Source organism: Fusarium flagelliforme (genome assembly GCF_020744385.1).
Source record: "Fusarium flagelliforme strain FIESC 12 MPI-CAGE-AA-0113 chromosome Unknown B0J16scaffold_1, whole genome shotgun sequence".
NCBI lineage: Eukaryota > Fungi > Ascomycota > Sordariomycetes > Hypocreales > Nectriaceae > Fusarium > Fusarium flagelliforme.
The window spans coordinates 1,898,284-1,912,937 of record NW_025763503.1 but is presented as its reverse complement, the minus strand read 5'-3'; the positions used below and the strand labels follow the sequence as shown (position 1 = coordinate 1,912,937).

Genomic DNA, 14,654 nt, shown 5'->3' with positions numbered 1-14,654 from the left:
TGACACAACCCCGAGAATCTGCCAAATCATGCCTACATGCAGAAGACCACAGAAGTTCAATGAAAGCAACTCAACCATACTCAAGCTTTCCGCTATTGTTACTTACCGGTAGCACGACTTTCTATACCTCATTCGTGATCACAAGAATCTACCCTGCATGGAACGGAGCCTATACAAACACTAACTGCCATATCATTTGCGCTTCTCGACAAGCATTCTCCTACCCGAACCAATACTGCGCATGCACACAGGGATCAAGATGAGAGACGAAGGTTACACCACTGCGTACGTAGCGATTAGATGGGTATGCTGATTCAGCAGACATAGTGTCACGGATGGCACAACACAAGCAAGACACGGAGTTCAGAAAAGCATGATCAGAAACCAAAACACACAACACAAATGACATTCAAACAGTCTTCTTCACTACCCAGGCAAGCCCGAGTGAGCAATGAAAAACCGAGCCCATGTAGAGTCGCGTCACCTGGAGGCAGTGTAATACCAGGGACACTGTGGGCGAAATCGTGTGCAAGCACAGAGGAAATCGCCCGCTGACCAAAAATAGGAATAATCAATGTTGATGTCCTTAGACATCTTTCAGAGATTAAACTGAAAAGAACAGATACTACACTTGATCTAAGCCAAAAGGCAAAGAGAGCTAAGGAGAAAAGGAAAAGAAAAAAGCGAAGCTTGAGGCGATGCGGGCGGGAATTTATAGTTGTGCCTGAAGGCGGTGAGTGGGGGTGATTGGCAGAATTTCTGGTGAAGACCTCAGGCTCGCTTGTGCAGGCAGCAACGTTGGAAACTTCGGTTGGGGACGAGAAATGACTGATGCAGAAGCTCTCGGCTGCGGGCAACAAGCGAAAGGAAAGTCTAACCGCTCGTCCAAGCAACGGGGAGCTGCAGGTGTGGAGAAATGAAGTGGTAATAACAAGAAGCCATCACCACAGGCCAACAGCTCTTCTACATAGTACCATGCCAGCAAAATAATATTCGGAAAATAAATATTTCCAGTCTGAGACGAATTGAAATCGAGAGCAGCTTCATTTGTGTATCACTAGAAACTTGTATGCGCTGATATTAAAACGAATCAGACATGTCATTTAGCTACCTATTCAAGATAGCATAAGGATCCAGATGTAGTATGCTTCGATGCGCACCAGCAGATGCGCACCAGCAAGTGCGACTTGTAATCCCATGACAAGTTACAGTTTGTTGAGCTGAGGGTACAATACGCCCAAGAAGTATGACGTCTACTGTCATGAGGCTTTCGCGAGCACGAAAAGTAGTAGCAAGAAATCACAACATCAAATTACACCGACGAGCCTCGTTCATAAAGTATATACTTGAAATCACGACACGAAGAGTCGTCTTCGAACAATTTCTAGTTTAATATTCCTAGACCATGATCTTAATCCGAGTACAATGGCCGAGGGCATTGTGACCTGCGTCCGAACGCCGTAACCCAGGAGCGCTCACCCTTATGCCTGCTCAACCAGATCCAGCCTTTGCCATGCGTAAATATCGACTATCCTGACCAAATGGCCAGATGCCACGAACTCAAGAAAACCCGTAACGCCTCTTTGTCTCATACTCTACAAAGACTGTGTAGTAAATATGTCGTAGCCTCAGTCCTCAACCAGCTCGCCCTCCTCATCCTCTGAGAGTTTAGCCCGTTTCTCTGCCCTGTCGCTCTTTGTGTCACCATCCTCTGGCTCTCTTCGCTTAAGTGGTGACTTGGATGCGACTTCATTCTCGTCAGGTTTAGATTGAGACCCTAGAAGTCGTCCCTCACTATCCTTGCTGGCACCGTTCACTCTGGAGCTCACACCGGGACTTCGACTCGCACGATCGACTTCCAGTGGGGTACCGGTAGTGGATGATAATGTGTCTGGCTGGCTCAGCAAGGTGTCGCCTCTTCTTCTAGTGTTCTCAAGATGGAATGCAGGTGACGGCAGCGACGGGTTCTGCTTTCTAAGCGGATTCTCCGTGTAAAACTGACGCATCACCTCGATAGCATGAGAACAAAGGGCCTCATCGCCCTTCAGATGCCTCCACCATGGCTCGCCACCAATATCTTCGATTTGTTGGTTTGTGTGAACGCTCGCAAAGAAGATGGCACTGATGGCAACATCTCGTGCCTCTATCAGAAGAGGGATGGATGTGAGACAAGCGTCGTTGCAGAATGCCCATGCAGCTTGTCGTAAGTGCTTGTTGTGTACTATTTCGAGCTTTCCGAGCAGCTCAAACAAGTGCCGATAAGGGTTGTCGACCATCAGGTCGAATGTGAGTTGTTCCAGCATGACCTCCTCATACGTGAGGATGCTGTCTCGCCATCGCCAGTACTCTTTGCTTTGCTCATCAATAATGAGCTTGGCATTTTTTTGAGCCACCTTGGCCACCGCAATGATGATGTCTTTCGTCTTTCGACAGTTTTCTTCCACCTTGTTGGCTAAGAAAAGCGCGGTTGCCGCTATGTTCTGAGTTTGACATGTTAGTCGCAGTTCGAAAAATCTTTCAAGCTGCTCAGCTAAGAGCAGACTCCCATTGTCCGAAAGACTCTGGAATTGTAGTGGAGTAGTAGGGGAGACTCACATAATGATGAATTCCACCCTTTTCTTGTAGCATGTGGCAGCGCATGTAAAAGCGATGGAAAAACACCCCGGCTACCCATAGCGTAATCTGAGGAAGGTCTAGCATGACGCCAGCTTGGTATATGAAGTTGACGCCCTTCGCTCTGCGCATTCGCTCATCCGCCGGCGTAATGCCTTCGACGATACTAGGAGTGCTCCGCACCTCATTCGACGTGAACGACCATTGATTGGGACCGGCCACTGGAGTTTGTGCGCCGGACCGCGCTGGCGATTGGTTTTGGCGCGCCTGGGGGCGAGGAGGAGAAGTCCGCGTTGAGTGTTGGGGAGGAGTTGGTACAGCGGGAGGGACAGCATCACGTCGTCGCGGGGATCTTGATCGTGAATCGCGCTCGGGTCGGTTGTTGACGGGAATTGCTGGAGGTTGATACCCTTCCCTGGGAGGTCTGTAGCGATCGATGCTCGCCATAGCCGTTGTTGTTATTTCGGAGTGGTAATATTAGTTGTTCTGGAGTGAGAATCGCTCATGGAAGAGGTTCGATAGTTGTAAGAAGTTGGTGACGATGATTAGCGGTCGATAGGATGTTTAAGTATGAAAGTGATGCGAAGTCTGAGTTAGATCCAAGTTAGTCTAAAAGGAACCTGATCTTGAACGAGTTGGCAGCAGGGGGACCGGCCAGGCCAAGCGTGCTAGACCCAAACTTAGCGTTATCTAATCAATAGGTACAGTTCAACAAGGGTGAAGAAAAACAGAAGACTTGTCCCACCAAGTTTTGGTGGTCCAGTAGCTCTTAGAGTCTCGTGTTTTATTTGTCGCCCTCGAGCGCCCAGTGCCGGGTGGATGCGTGATCCAATGAGCGTTGTGTCACTCTATTCACAGATGAAACAATGTAGAGAGACCCACTTAATGAATAGGTAGGTAACTACTAATTGTTCGGATGGATCTTCAATAAAGAACAGCTCTTTGAGATGACCAATTCACGGGGCGAATTGTTGTTTGTATCTCTTGTTTTGTTTGTTATTAAAATTCTTTGAGGGGTATCTATTTTTTTTAGTACCTAGTGTGTACTGTAAGTTGCCCATACCAGATCTATCATCTCTTTCAATAACTCCTTAGATTCCCTCGCCGTCATTTCGTCCCCAGAGCTTCACTGTGCGATCATGGCCTCCACTGACAATCCACTTGCCGTCTCTGCTGTAGTCCACACTGGCAACCGGACCCGTGTGGCCACTGAGTGTCTGCACCAGTGTCCAGTCGTCGGCTGAGAAGACTTTGACATTTTTGTCAAAGCCACTTGAAATAAAGAAGCTGCCGGACTTCTTAGGTAGTTGCGCACCCTTTTCATCAACACCAGGTGGAATGCCAGTAAGAGGATCATCGAGGCCCTTGTACCACCGCATATCAGAAACAGCGCTGGTATGCGCACCAATACCACCCGTTCTTTGAACCTTTCGAATATCCCAGCACTTGATCCAACCGTCAGCCGATCCGGATAGCACTCGATGGCCGTCAGAACTCCAATCCAGTGCATGAATAGGTTTGATGTGACCGTCAAGATGTCCGTCTAGAATCATAATAGTGCGCCCAGATCTCAAATCCCAGATTCTGCCAATACTGTCAAGACCGGCGCTGGCAAGTAGCGAACCATCAGTATTAAAGCTGACAGCATAGACACCTCTCGAGTGACCTTCCTGTAAGAGAACCTCTGCAGTTGTTTCAACATCCCAGAGGCGCCACGAAGTATCGTCGGATGCAGAAGCCAGATAACGGCCGGAAGGATGAAATTCGACACGGCACACTCGCTGCGAGTGTCCTTCGAGACTGGACAGGGGGGTATCTTGGTTCAAAGACCATAGGTGGATCGCTCCCTCAGCACCACCCGATGCCAGGTTAACGGTATCAGGCGATACATTGTGTTCTGGAAGAGTGGCACCGGGGAACCAGGACAGACCGCTGATCTTGTTGGTGTGACCGCGAAAATTCATCTTTTGGTTCAAGCTTGGTATTTCGACCAGCTTGACTTGACCACCCCAGTTTCCTACAGCAACCATCTCGCCGTTGGGCGATATGCGGGTCATGCTGACATGTCGCTCACCAACAGTCTGACTGCCCTGAAGTTCGAATGCTTGTAATCTCTCCTTGACCTGTTTACGAAACTTTACTTGGGTGCGCAAAGGGATTGTCGACTCGGCCTTTTGAAATTGCGTCCTCTTCTTTGCCCGTGGTAAAGAGTACTCCACCATATTTAACCTCGCTTCCAGAAGTTGAGGTCCGCCTGCTGTGTAGAACTCCTGCTCCTGGTCTTCTTCTTGATCGTCCTCGGCGTCGTCCATGGTGATATCGCCATTTTCCAATCCGTTAAGCTCGGCCTGGATCGTGAGAAGCTCGCGTAAACGATCTCGTCGGTCAACAAGGGCCTCTCCAAAGAGGGTGACTGGTTCACCCATCTCTCGGAGCTTTGCGCGCACTCGTGTATCATCGGTAGGAACCGCTATCGTTGCGGCCAAGCGTTTGCGATTCAACTGGTTGAGAACTGCGGAAGCCTTCTCAGATGGAACACCGGTTCCCCCCATGCTGATATCATAGTCGAGGTCATCGGGAATATCTTCAAGTGCGATGCCTTGAGGTTCGGCGTCCTCGACATACGCCTGCCGCGATGGGTGCATCATCTTGGCCGGAGGGTTGGGGCTGTGTTTATATGATAGGCTGATAAATTAGGAGAGCGATGTCGAATTTATATGGCGCAGGGTTCTGCCAGATCAAAATCGACGGTTTGGTGGTATTGAGGCCTGTCAGTTGGAGGTCGTTGTTGGTGATAGGCTGTAGCCTTGTCGTTCTGCGCGCGGTCTTGGATTGGCAGACGTGAAATTTCCAGACGCGCGACCTTGGTTCTAGCTGCGACGGGAGTTTATTTCGCCGATGACCGACAACCTCCAAACAGAATGGGGCTTGGAGCTAAGGTTCCATCGCTTAATGGGTACCTGAAGAATCACAAGCTAAAACTAACCAAGACCAACCGTTGATTTGCTACGCGATCGATCACCGCATGCGCCAGGGCTGCCAGGCTATTGGTGATGTCAGTGTCTGGAGACTTTCATGCCTTGTGATGCTGACACGAGGAATATAATCCCCAAAGGGATAGGAGCCTGGCATGTCCGAGGTTTCTTGTGACACTTCTTATTGAGAGCGACAATAGTGCGAGTCAAGGGAGTAACAAAGTCTATGCTTTGCAGCCACAAAATTAAAGAAGAAAAAAAGGGGCGTGGCTGGTCATGATTAATGCGACAAACTTTGTCTCCCTCAAGTCTCGGTCTTGGTCTCACGGTCCGTGTGCTTGGGCACGAATTAATTAACCAAGGAATGGGTTCCAGTAGACTGGTCTGGCAGGTACTGAGAAGGAATGATGCGCTGTCCATCATCCCCCTGGCTCATTGATGACTTGTATTAGTCTCAGGGGCCTATTTTTACGTACAATATCGAAACTTTAGTGGTGGCCTGTATCACCCGCTTACTAGGCTCCCCCGAGCCTTTAATTCCTCCCCGCGTTCCAAGTGGACGCTCGGGCAATCAGCAGGGATTTGTTAGACGAAAAGGAAAAATGTGATTGATTGACGGTCCAGCCGAGAAGGCCCAGCGCACACAGAACTAGGCCACCTCTAATACGGGCTGCATTACAGGCGCAGCGCAGGTCATGTTCTGCAGCCAATGCACGCAGGCCCGCCTAAAAAAGCCTGAAAGTTGCAGCTGGAATTATAGCGTCCGGGGGCTCTGGAATAGGCAGGCAGGCCACCAAAATGGAAATCCCAGTTTTTCTGTTTAATACTAAGACCCGTTCCTTTGTCTGCGGCCCTTTTCTTCTTCTTCCTTTCCCTCCTCACACCATACTTGGTGAACAATAGTTCAACTTATACCCGTCGCCTTACCGCTGCCAAATGCATATAGCAAAGCCTACCGTCTTCCGTACTTCATTCTTCCGATACCAGATGCGTGTCGCGAACTTCTACGAGATCGAGCGTCACTTCGAATCACAGCCCCGCGCAGATCCGGAGCGCCGACGAGGATTCCCTTGAATAGCACGACTATCTGCACTTGTCCACAGTCTGATTTGGGCGAGTGTTGTGTGGTGTAGTTATCAGAGCATAACCGTGCCGTTCCTAATCCTCAAAACCACCAATAACCACTTCGAATACCGCCCGCCATGATAAGCCACGCACCTGCCGCGGTCACTACCGTTCGCGGCTTCCAGACTACACCTGCTACCTCGGGCGACGAGGACTCTGATCCTGGACACAACGACGTCCCTACCCCCCGACGAAAGACCCCCAGCCGACCTATCATTAACGATGTTGTCAGCGCCAACTGCAGCCCTATTATTCGAGCATCTTCACCCGCTGTTTCGGGCATCGCCAAGCTGCGCATGCAAATGGAACCTCTGAGCCTTGACGGGGGATCTCCCTGTATGAGCCGCTCTGGAAGTCAGCAAGGAATCGCCCATGATTTTCGAAAGCAAATGCTCAGCCGTACACAGAGCCGAGAGGATGTTCGCAGTGAGGCTGGTAGCGAGATTTCAGACAGCTCTATTAGTTACGAAGTGAACCTCGAGCATGATTTCACTAGCGAGAGTGTTCGAGAGCGTAGTGGATACCTCGAACCTCTCGAGGGCGGCCTTGCGCCGAATCGTAAGATGACGTCGGAAGACTTTGAGCAACTGCGATGCCTTGGCAAGGGTACCTACGGTACTGTGCTTCTAGTCAAGCAGCGTGCAACCGGAAGGCTCTACGCTCAAAAGCAGTTCAAGAAGGCCTCTCTGGTGGTCCACAAGAAGCTCATCGAGCAGACCAAAACTGAGCGACAGATCCTCGAATCTGTTAACCGACACCCGTTTGTTGTCAAGCTGTTCTACGCTTTCCAGGACCATGAGCAGCTGTACCTTATTCTCGAGTACGGACAGGGTGGTGAGCTCTTCACCCATCTTGATACCGAGAAGATGTTCTCCGAGACTGTGGCTGCTTTCTACATGGCGGAAATGCTTCTGGCCATCTCGCACCTGCATAACGATCTTGGTGTGGTCTACCGCGATCTCAAGCCGGAGAACTGCCTTCTAGACGCCGAAGGCCATCTCCTCCTGACCGACTTCGGCCTCTCCAAGGTTTCTAGTGATCCGTCTGAGGGCTGCAACTCGATGCTGGGAACCGTCGAGTACATGGCACCCGAAGTTGTGCTTGGAAAGAAATATGGGAAAGCGGTCGACTGGTGGTCCTTTGGCGCGCTTGGATACGACCTGATGACTGGAAACCCACCTTTCCGTGGTCAGAACCACGCCAAGATTCAGGACAACATCGTCAAGCAGAAGCTGGTGCTTCCTTACTTCCTGAGCGCCGATGCTAAGGATCTCCTTACTAGACTCCTTCGCAAGGATCCCAAGAAGCGCCTCGGAGCAGTGATGCCCAACGATCTCACAACTATGAAGAAGCACAGGTTCTTCCGCAAGATCGACTGGAAGAAGCTCGCGGAACGGGAGCTCGAGCCACCCATTCAGCCTATGATCACGGATCCTGAGCTAGCCGAGAACTTCGCCCCAGAGTTTACCGAGCTGGCCATCAGCCCGGTACTGCCAAACAAGGATGCCTGGCCCCGAAGCCTCCCTAAGGATGAACAGCTCTTTGGTGGATTCAGCTTTGTTGCGTCTTCCAGCTTGTTGAATGAAGACCGGTTTGCAGCTTATGCCCAGACGTGAAGGTTACTTTTGTTGAAGAGGATGGGAGAAATGGCGAGGATTGAGAATGAAGATGAGGAGTTGATTGAGTGTGGTTGTTCTTCAAGATTGCTGCGTATTGTTTTTTGTGTGGATTTTTGCTTTGGAGTCTCAACTACTAGAAGGTCAAGCCACCCGTGGCGGTTAGACTTAGATGATATTGTTAGTGAGCAGCTGTTGCGTCAAATTGCACAAAATTCTTTTCCCTCGATTCTACTTCACAGTGAACTTGTTTGTACTTTTTTCTTTTCTTTGAAGAACTCGTTTGTACTGTACCTTCAATCAACCTGCCAAAAACGTGCATAGGGCCGGAGAAGTGACAAATAACGGTCTGAACGGAGCAACGGAACCCGAGGGCTTAGCTTCGTAGTCGACGGTTGCATATAAGCGGGCGGTTTGAGGCACTATCTGTCACCTGTTTTTGGAGCCATGATGTAGCCAGGATGATGATGTTTGGAGTTTGTGAGCAGATAAGAGAAGGTGTAGTTGAGAAAGGGGAATAGATTCTCTCGTCAGCGGGAGGGGATCACGGCATGCGGCACGGTATTGAGACACGCAGTTGCTTTGAGCGAATCGATGAGTGACCAACCACGTTGAAGCATTTATTGAACAAATACAACGATCGATTGCGTATTGAGAATTCTCACCATCAAGGTCCAAGAGCAAAGCACCACGACTTGTCAATCGTACTGCATCATACGATTGATCTGGTGACTTTGTGTCTATCTCTTATCCTGCTTACGGAACTAGGTAGGTAGGTAGTGGTGAGGCCTCTCGATCAGAGCTATTTGATCGTCGTAGCGCATCGTGAAAAGGAGGGCCGCGCAATCATCCTGTATGAGGCGTTGATGATTGCATGCCATCGTAACAGTGAAAATGAAGAGGTCAAGCTTTAAATGTCTTGGCATCATTGATGTCCCTGCTTTGTGATGATTGAATAATCAACGATCGGGAGATATTTTGCATTTAAGCTTGATAAAAAGTGGGAGGCTAATACAATCAAACTACCGTGGTGCCCTTGACCATGTCTAAGGAAACTGAAGGTTACAGTATAGTTTTGTATGGGAAAAGGCTGACGTACTCATTGAGGCTAATTCACTGCTAATGAAGTATTCAAAGTTCCAGACCCTGGCCGCGTTGTAAATTGGAATATTATCATTGGACTGCCCTGCAAGAGTCGGTTATGCAAAACGCAGACTCATCAAACACGATACGAGACGTCCTATGACAGAAGGTTGAACTATCGGTCTTGGGCGTGGGATAACATTGCATTCGTTAGATGCTCAATATATCCAGTGGGATGGTACCCATTTTCGGATTGACAGTTGCTCCGGTAAAGAAGCATAATCCGATCTTTTACCCTATTTGGTGAATATAGCCTACATTTAATTGGATGTTACAGTGGTCAATGCCTTAAAGAGTCTTTCCAACGTGGAGGTACTGACAGCATCAGATCTCACTTGCGGGGAGATCCTTGTAGGGGAGCGGCCGCCTATTGATTTCCATTACAGCCCAGTACTTGGCGGTATCACATTCGTCTCTACTCTACCTAGGTACTCTGCAATGCTACCTTGAGTGGGCGCGTATTCCAACAATGAAGATCTCTCTTGAAACAGATGTCGTTTCCTTCGCTGTTCGGAAGCCGGCTGCTTAGAGGCACACAATACATCTTGTCAACGGCTTGAGTTTCAATGTCATGATGCTTCGACTTATCAAAGTGACATCTATCCAATCATCACTATGTTGTGACTGTGCCCTCGAGTCTTTTGCTACAAACCGTCTCGGCACTGCGACCCGAATAGTGTACGGTAAATTAAGCTAGTATGAAGGTTCTGTGCCTTACTGCGACTAGTAGCTTGATCCCGGAATAGCAGTAGCAGTAGCTTAGCGGTAGCCTTCTGCCGTGGTCTAGATTGTGGCAGTGTGGGTGAAACCTTAATATGCTTGTCTTTTCTTGGGACTTGGACATATCGAGGGCGGATCCGAGGAAAACGCGAGCTCGCTTTGGAGCTGACGACAGTGTCAAACAAGGGATGTTCCCCTAAACTACCGTAATGGCAAATGACGGCATCGGGATTGTCATATCATCTGCCGAGAGATGCTCGGTACCCGAATGATATCCAGATCCCCATGACTAGGTACTAGGTATCATTGCAGTACAACGCAGAAGTGGCTTTGCGGCGTGTAGCGAAACCTTCTTAGCGTGGCCGTTCAACTGTACAGCTCAGCCGCTGTGAGCGTTTCGAAACTAACAAAGGAAAGGAAAGTGCCCCCTTGTCCCAATCCAGATCTGTGCTGCTTACATTTATATCAGCCATCCACAACCCCCCTCCTGTAAGCTTTGCATCTCAGACTCGACAGAAAATTCCTCATTCACATCCAAGCCTCTTAGTAATTCTTTCTCTTTGTTCACTCAAAAATAATAGTGATGAAGTGGTCAACTAGCTCACTGCTAGCGGCGCTGTGTAAGTCTTCCTTTGTCACGTCAAGCATATCCAGTATATCTTGCTTTTAACTAACACAACTTGTTCTCTATTCAGACGCCAACAGCGTACTTGCTATCACACCTCAGTTCTGTCCCCAGAATAGCAAAGTATGTTTCACTTGGGGCGTCCCAGAAGCTTCAGCAAGCTCAGGATCCGGGTCCATCTACTTCCAGCTCAAGGCACCAACAAGCATGCAATGGGCAGGCCTCGGTATAGGCGATTCAATGTCTGGATCCCAAATGTTCCTCATGTACCAGGACGGAAAGGGCAACGTCACTCTGAGTCCAAGGCCAGGCAAAGGCGAAGTCATGCCTCAGTATGAGAAGATGGATGGCCTCGAACTGCTGGAAGGGTCTGGAGTCAAGGATAACGAGATGATTGCCAATGTTCGATGCCGCAACTGCAAAAACTTGAATCTCAAGGGTTCCAACATCTGGATTGCCGCTTGGAAATCTGGCGACTCCCTGGATTCGACAAGTCCTTCTCAACGCATCCAACAGCACGATGAACACGCCAGCTTTGATGTCGATCTTACCAAGGCCTCGATGCAGTCAGATGCCAACCCATTCACTTCCGCCCAAGCAAACCAGCCCAGCTCTGGTGGTGCCGTATCCGAGACAGCATCAAGCGGTAAATCAAACAGGACGATCCAGCTGGCCCACGGTATTATCATGTCCATCGTATTCATCGCCGGATACCCCCTAGGTGCCATCCTGATGCCCATGCTTGGTAAGTGGCTGATCCATGCCGGCTGGCAGGTCGTCATGTTGCTCCTGATGTGGGCTGGTTTTGGGCTTGGATATGTCGCTGCCAAAGACAGTGGCTTGGTAAGTTTCCCCTGAGATGCACTTGCACTCGCACAATGCAGCCTAAGTATCAATACTAACGTATTACTCCAGTGGGGAAAGCAAACACATACTCGAATGGGCACTGCTGTTGTTGCCTTGATCACCCTTCAGCCCATCCTTGGTTACATGCACCATCGATACTTCCTCAGCCATGGTAAGAGAGGTGTCATTAGCCATATTCACATCTGGTACGGCAGAGCACTCATGCTCATTGGTATCGTCAACGGCGGTTTGGGTCTTCAGCTCGCAAACTCGTCCACTGCTTTCATTGTTGTGTACTCGGTCATTGCTGGTCTTGCTTCCGTGGCCTACCTCGGTTCTATCTTTGTTGGTGAGAGGAGAAGGTCGGCTGCTCGTGTCAAGCAAATGTCTCCTCAAATGTCTCAGGAGGAGTCACGATAATTTGCCTTGTCAAACAATGGACGATGATAGGAGCTGTTGTGCTTAGAAGGTGTTTCGGAGCTTGTAACTTGTGATACCAAAGATCTTCGAGCCACTGGGCTTGAACCCGATCAGTAGAAAGAGGCCAATCGTTAATAGGTCCTTTCCTTTGTCTTTTTTTAATTCTTCTTATCTTCTTCTATAGAATTAGGATATATATAAATGCGTTGAATGGTTGACTCATACATACATGATACTGATCAGTTGACCTATGCATGCAATTTGATGCCGTGCATGAACCCTTGTAGGATTGAATACTAAAGAAAGTCAGGCGTAGTGCGACATATGACATAGTGTACGAAACTACGGAAAAAGAATAGTCGAAAACCCAGAAATCAGTCTATAATTCATTCGTCACAAGTCGCTTTAGTGTAATATAATATAGTAATGATGCGTGTAAGTGAGCTTTGACGTCGTTCATCACCAAGTCCCGAGTTTCACCTACGAGATGGGAGGGTCGAAATCAAGATCCAAGCCAAGCTTCGACCAATCACCCATCGTAAAAGTCACGTGTGATGCACCCGTGATGCTCCGGTAGCCGCTGAAAAGTGTGAAAACCTGAGGCACCCACAGGCACGACAGCCAAGGCCGAAGCGCTCTAACCGGGGGCGAGCACGCATCCAATAGTGACTGCCAACCTCTCTCGAATTTTCCCCCCAAAACCCTCAATCCGCCCATCTCCATCTCCCCGGAGTCACCCCAATTGAGCCTCTACCAGCCGTTCAAAATGCTCATCCAACTCTCCAGGGCTACGGTAAGTCTTCGTCTTTCTCTCTAGAGGTCTGCTGCAAGGATAAGTCTGATAATTTTATAGCGCGCTCGCTCCGCCGTTGCGGCTGTTTCTCGTGTCGCCAGACCTAATGCCGTCCAGGTGAGGGGCTTCATTGCTCCTACCGTCTCCAGAAAGGGTAAGATTTTGCTACCATCATCGTCTACACATAAAATGGATTCTTCTCCGACCTTGCGATTCGGTCACATATTCGATTGTCGATTGTCGATTTCTTCCGGTCGGATCTGTCCTCATATAGCCGAATCTGCGCTCCACCTGAGCTCCGACGTCGCCAACATACAATACCAGACATCGATAATCGAATCATCGCTCTTCGTACCCTCTCGCCAGTCTTCGGCGTACACTTCGAATCATCAAAATGTGACTTGACTCCATCAATGTGCAATTGCTGACATCATACCTCTTACAGCCGACTTCGTCCAGGAGCTTTACCTCAAGGAGCTCAAGGCCTACAAGATCCCCGCCGTCAAGGAGTCCGATTCCGAGGGCAACGTCCAGACCTTCAGCGTCCCCAAGACCCCCTCTTCTCCCGAGGAGACCGACCTTGCCGGCAACCTGAAGGAGTACGAGAGCATGGCCGTTGAGATCGAGGGCCAAGACGCTTCTGCCCAGACTTCCGGTGCCCCCGCGGCTGCCGACTGGCTCGAGGCTGAGGAGGACGAAGAGCCTCACCACTAAGCGGTCTTTTTCCTTAACTTTTGAGGGTGGCTCATAAAACTATCCGCACGGCAGCCCATTTTTCGGGCGTCTCACTTCTCACCGCCCAGCTGCCGTTACACGGGGATAGAAAAAGAGGGAGGGCTGACACCGTACCCAGCCTGGGGATGAAGAGCCGGAGTGGTCAAGAAGAAGCTGATGCAAAGTGGATTGGGGATAAAAATCCTGTGTACATTTTTCCTAAAATACAGCCTTCGGTTGCCTGTAGGAACTAATTGCGAAATGCCAACGTTAAATGAAGCACAAGCAACGTTTTACTATTAATGACTGTCCATGACTCTTGATCTGATGCTCTGTAGGATCGCAAGTGCTGTTCATGTTATTTTGCTATGCTATTCTGCCATGAATTCCAATACCAAGACTCTAGACACTACACATATCATGAATATACGTTCATTTACGGATCATCACGATCAATATTACTGAGGCACTGACATCAATGATATGCATAGCCTCAAGCGTCCCCTCACCCGACACCACGTTGCAATGACATCTATCATCTAACGCTCTGAGCTCTCAGACACCAACTCGAGCTTGTCGACGTCAGGTGGCAACCAACGTCATCAACAAACCACAAGGAGGGACGGAAGGCTGCATATGAAGCCAGCGATAGGCTACTATATCAAAGACGGATAAGCTCAGAACAAACTCAAAGAGAACAACATAGTTCCTTTCTGGGACACTAGACGATCAAGGACATGTTATCTTATGGCATTCTCATTCATTACTGCATATGGCCAGTCCTGTTTTTGCTGGGAAATCAAACTAGCGGAAAAGGCACTCAAAGGAACCAACCAAAAATGACTTGGATCCCTTCTTTTTTCTTCTTGTTCTCTCTCCTTCCTCTCCCTCTCATTTTGCACAACCATAAACGCCATCAGTCCTGTACAACACAACGACCAATGCAATGCAATACCAGCCGACCTTTGATGCATATAATACCACAATTAGACATCCGTAGCCCACATGCAAAACTGGGGATGGGCAAGTTTTGGTTTTGCGAAATATTACTTTTTTGTTATGAC

At 49.1% G+C, this 14,654-nt stretch overlaps 5 protein-coding genes across 5 annotated transcripts; 3 read left to right on the top strand and 2 right to left on the bottom strand.

Moving 5' to 3' along the window:
- Positions 1-1,246: 1,246 nt before the first annotated feature.
- On the bottom strand, positions 1,247-3,411 carry B0J16DRAFT_295744 (cyclin-like protein). Its single transcript, XM_046124423.1, has 2 exons — positions 2,596-3,411; positions 1,247-2,480 (listed from the first exon to the last, which is right to left on the bottom strand). Exons 1-2 carry the CDS (start codon positions 3,058-3,060, stop codon positions 1,629-1,631), a joined length of 1,317 nt encoding a protein of 438 aa, XP_045988598.1. The 5' UTR covers positions 3,061-3,411; the 3' UTR covers positions 1,247-1,628.
- Positions 3,412-3,444: 33 nt separating this feature from the next.
- Positions 3,445-5,481, bottom strand: B0J16DRAFT_327094 (WD40-repeat-containing domain protein). The gene has a single exon (XM_046126069.1). The coding sequence runs from the start codon at positions 5,259-5,261 to the stop codon at positions 3,705-3,707; it is 1,557 nt and encodes a 518-aa protein (XP_045988597.1). The 5' UTR covers positions 5,262-5,481; the 3' UTR covers positions 3,445-3,704.
- A 1,309-nt stretch (positions 5,482-6,790) lies between these two features.
- B0J16DRAFT_259536 (kinase-like domain-containing protein) lies at positions 6,791-8,329 on the top strand (the record flags this gene model as incomplete). The annotated part of the gene is made up of 1 exon (XM_046123213.1): positions 6,791-8,329. The coding sequence occupies one exon, from the start codon at positions 6,791-6,793 to the stop codon at positions 8,327-8,329; it is 1,539 nt and encodes a 512-aa protein (XP_045988596.1).
- A 2,460-nt stretch (positions 8,330-10,789) lies between these two features.
- B0J16DRAFT_327091 (uncharacterized protein) lies at positions 10,790-12,307 on the top strand. Its single transcript, XM_046126068.1, has 2 exons — positions 10,790-11,660; positions 11,733-12,307. The coding sequence occupies exons 1-2, from the start codon at positions 11,025-11,027 to the stop codon at positions 12,081-12,083; spliced, it is 987 nt and encodes a 328-aa protein (XP_045988595.1). The 5' UTR covers positions 10,790-11,024; the 3' UTR covers positions 12,084-12,307.
- A 391-nt stretch (positions 12,308-12,698) lies between these two features.
- B0J16DRAFT_327089 (ATP synthase complex subunit H-domain-containing protein) lies at positions 12,699-13,894 on the top strand. The gene is made up of 3 exons (XM_046126067.1): positions 12,699-12,876; positions 12,937-13,030; positions 13,322-13,894. The coding sequence occupies exons 1-3, from the start codon at positions 12,850-12,852 to the stop codon at positions 13,588-13,590; spliced, it is 390 nt and encodes a 129-aa protein (XP_045988594.1). The 5' UTR covers positions 12,699-12,849; the 3' UTR covers positions 13,591-13,894.
- Positions 13,895-14,654: the final 760 nt, after the last annotated feature.

Bases quoted from the DNA above. Each gene is read 5' to 3' on its own strand.
- B0J16DRAFT_327094 (XM_046126069.1), bottom strand. From the start codon at position 5,261: ATGATGCACCCATCGCGGCAGGCGTATGTCGAGGACGCCGAACCTCAA.
- B0J16DRAFT_327091 (XM_046126068.1), top strand. From the start codon at position 11,025: ATGCAATGGGCAGGCCTCGGTATAGGCGATTCAATGTCTGGATCCCAA. The intron at 11,661-11,732 runs GTAAGTTTCCCC...GTATTACTCCAG, and splicing joins CTGCCAAAGACAGTGGCTTG to TGGGGAAAGCAAACACATAC.
- B0J16DRAFT_327089 (XM_046126067.1), top strand. From the start codon at position 12,850: ATGCTCATCCAACTCTCCAGGGCTACG. The intron at 12,877-12,936 runs GTAAGTCTTCGT...ATAATTTTATAG, and splicing joins TCCAACTCTCCAGGGCTACG to CGCGCTCGCTCCGCCGTTGC. The intron at 13,031-13,321 runs GTAAGATTTTGC...TACCTCTTACAG, and splicing joins TCCTACCGTCTCCAGAAAGG to CCGACTTCGTCCAGGAGCTT.
- B0J16DRAFT_295744 (XM_046124423.1), bottom strand. From the start codon at position 3,060: ATGGCGAGCATCGATCGCTACAGACCTCCCAGGGAAGGGTATCAACCT. The intron at 2,481-2,595 runs GTGAGTCTCCCC...TGTCAAACTCAG, and splicing joins AGGGTGGAATTCATCATTAT to AACATAGCGGCAACCGCGCT.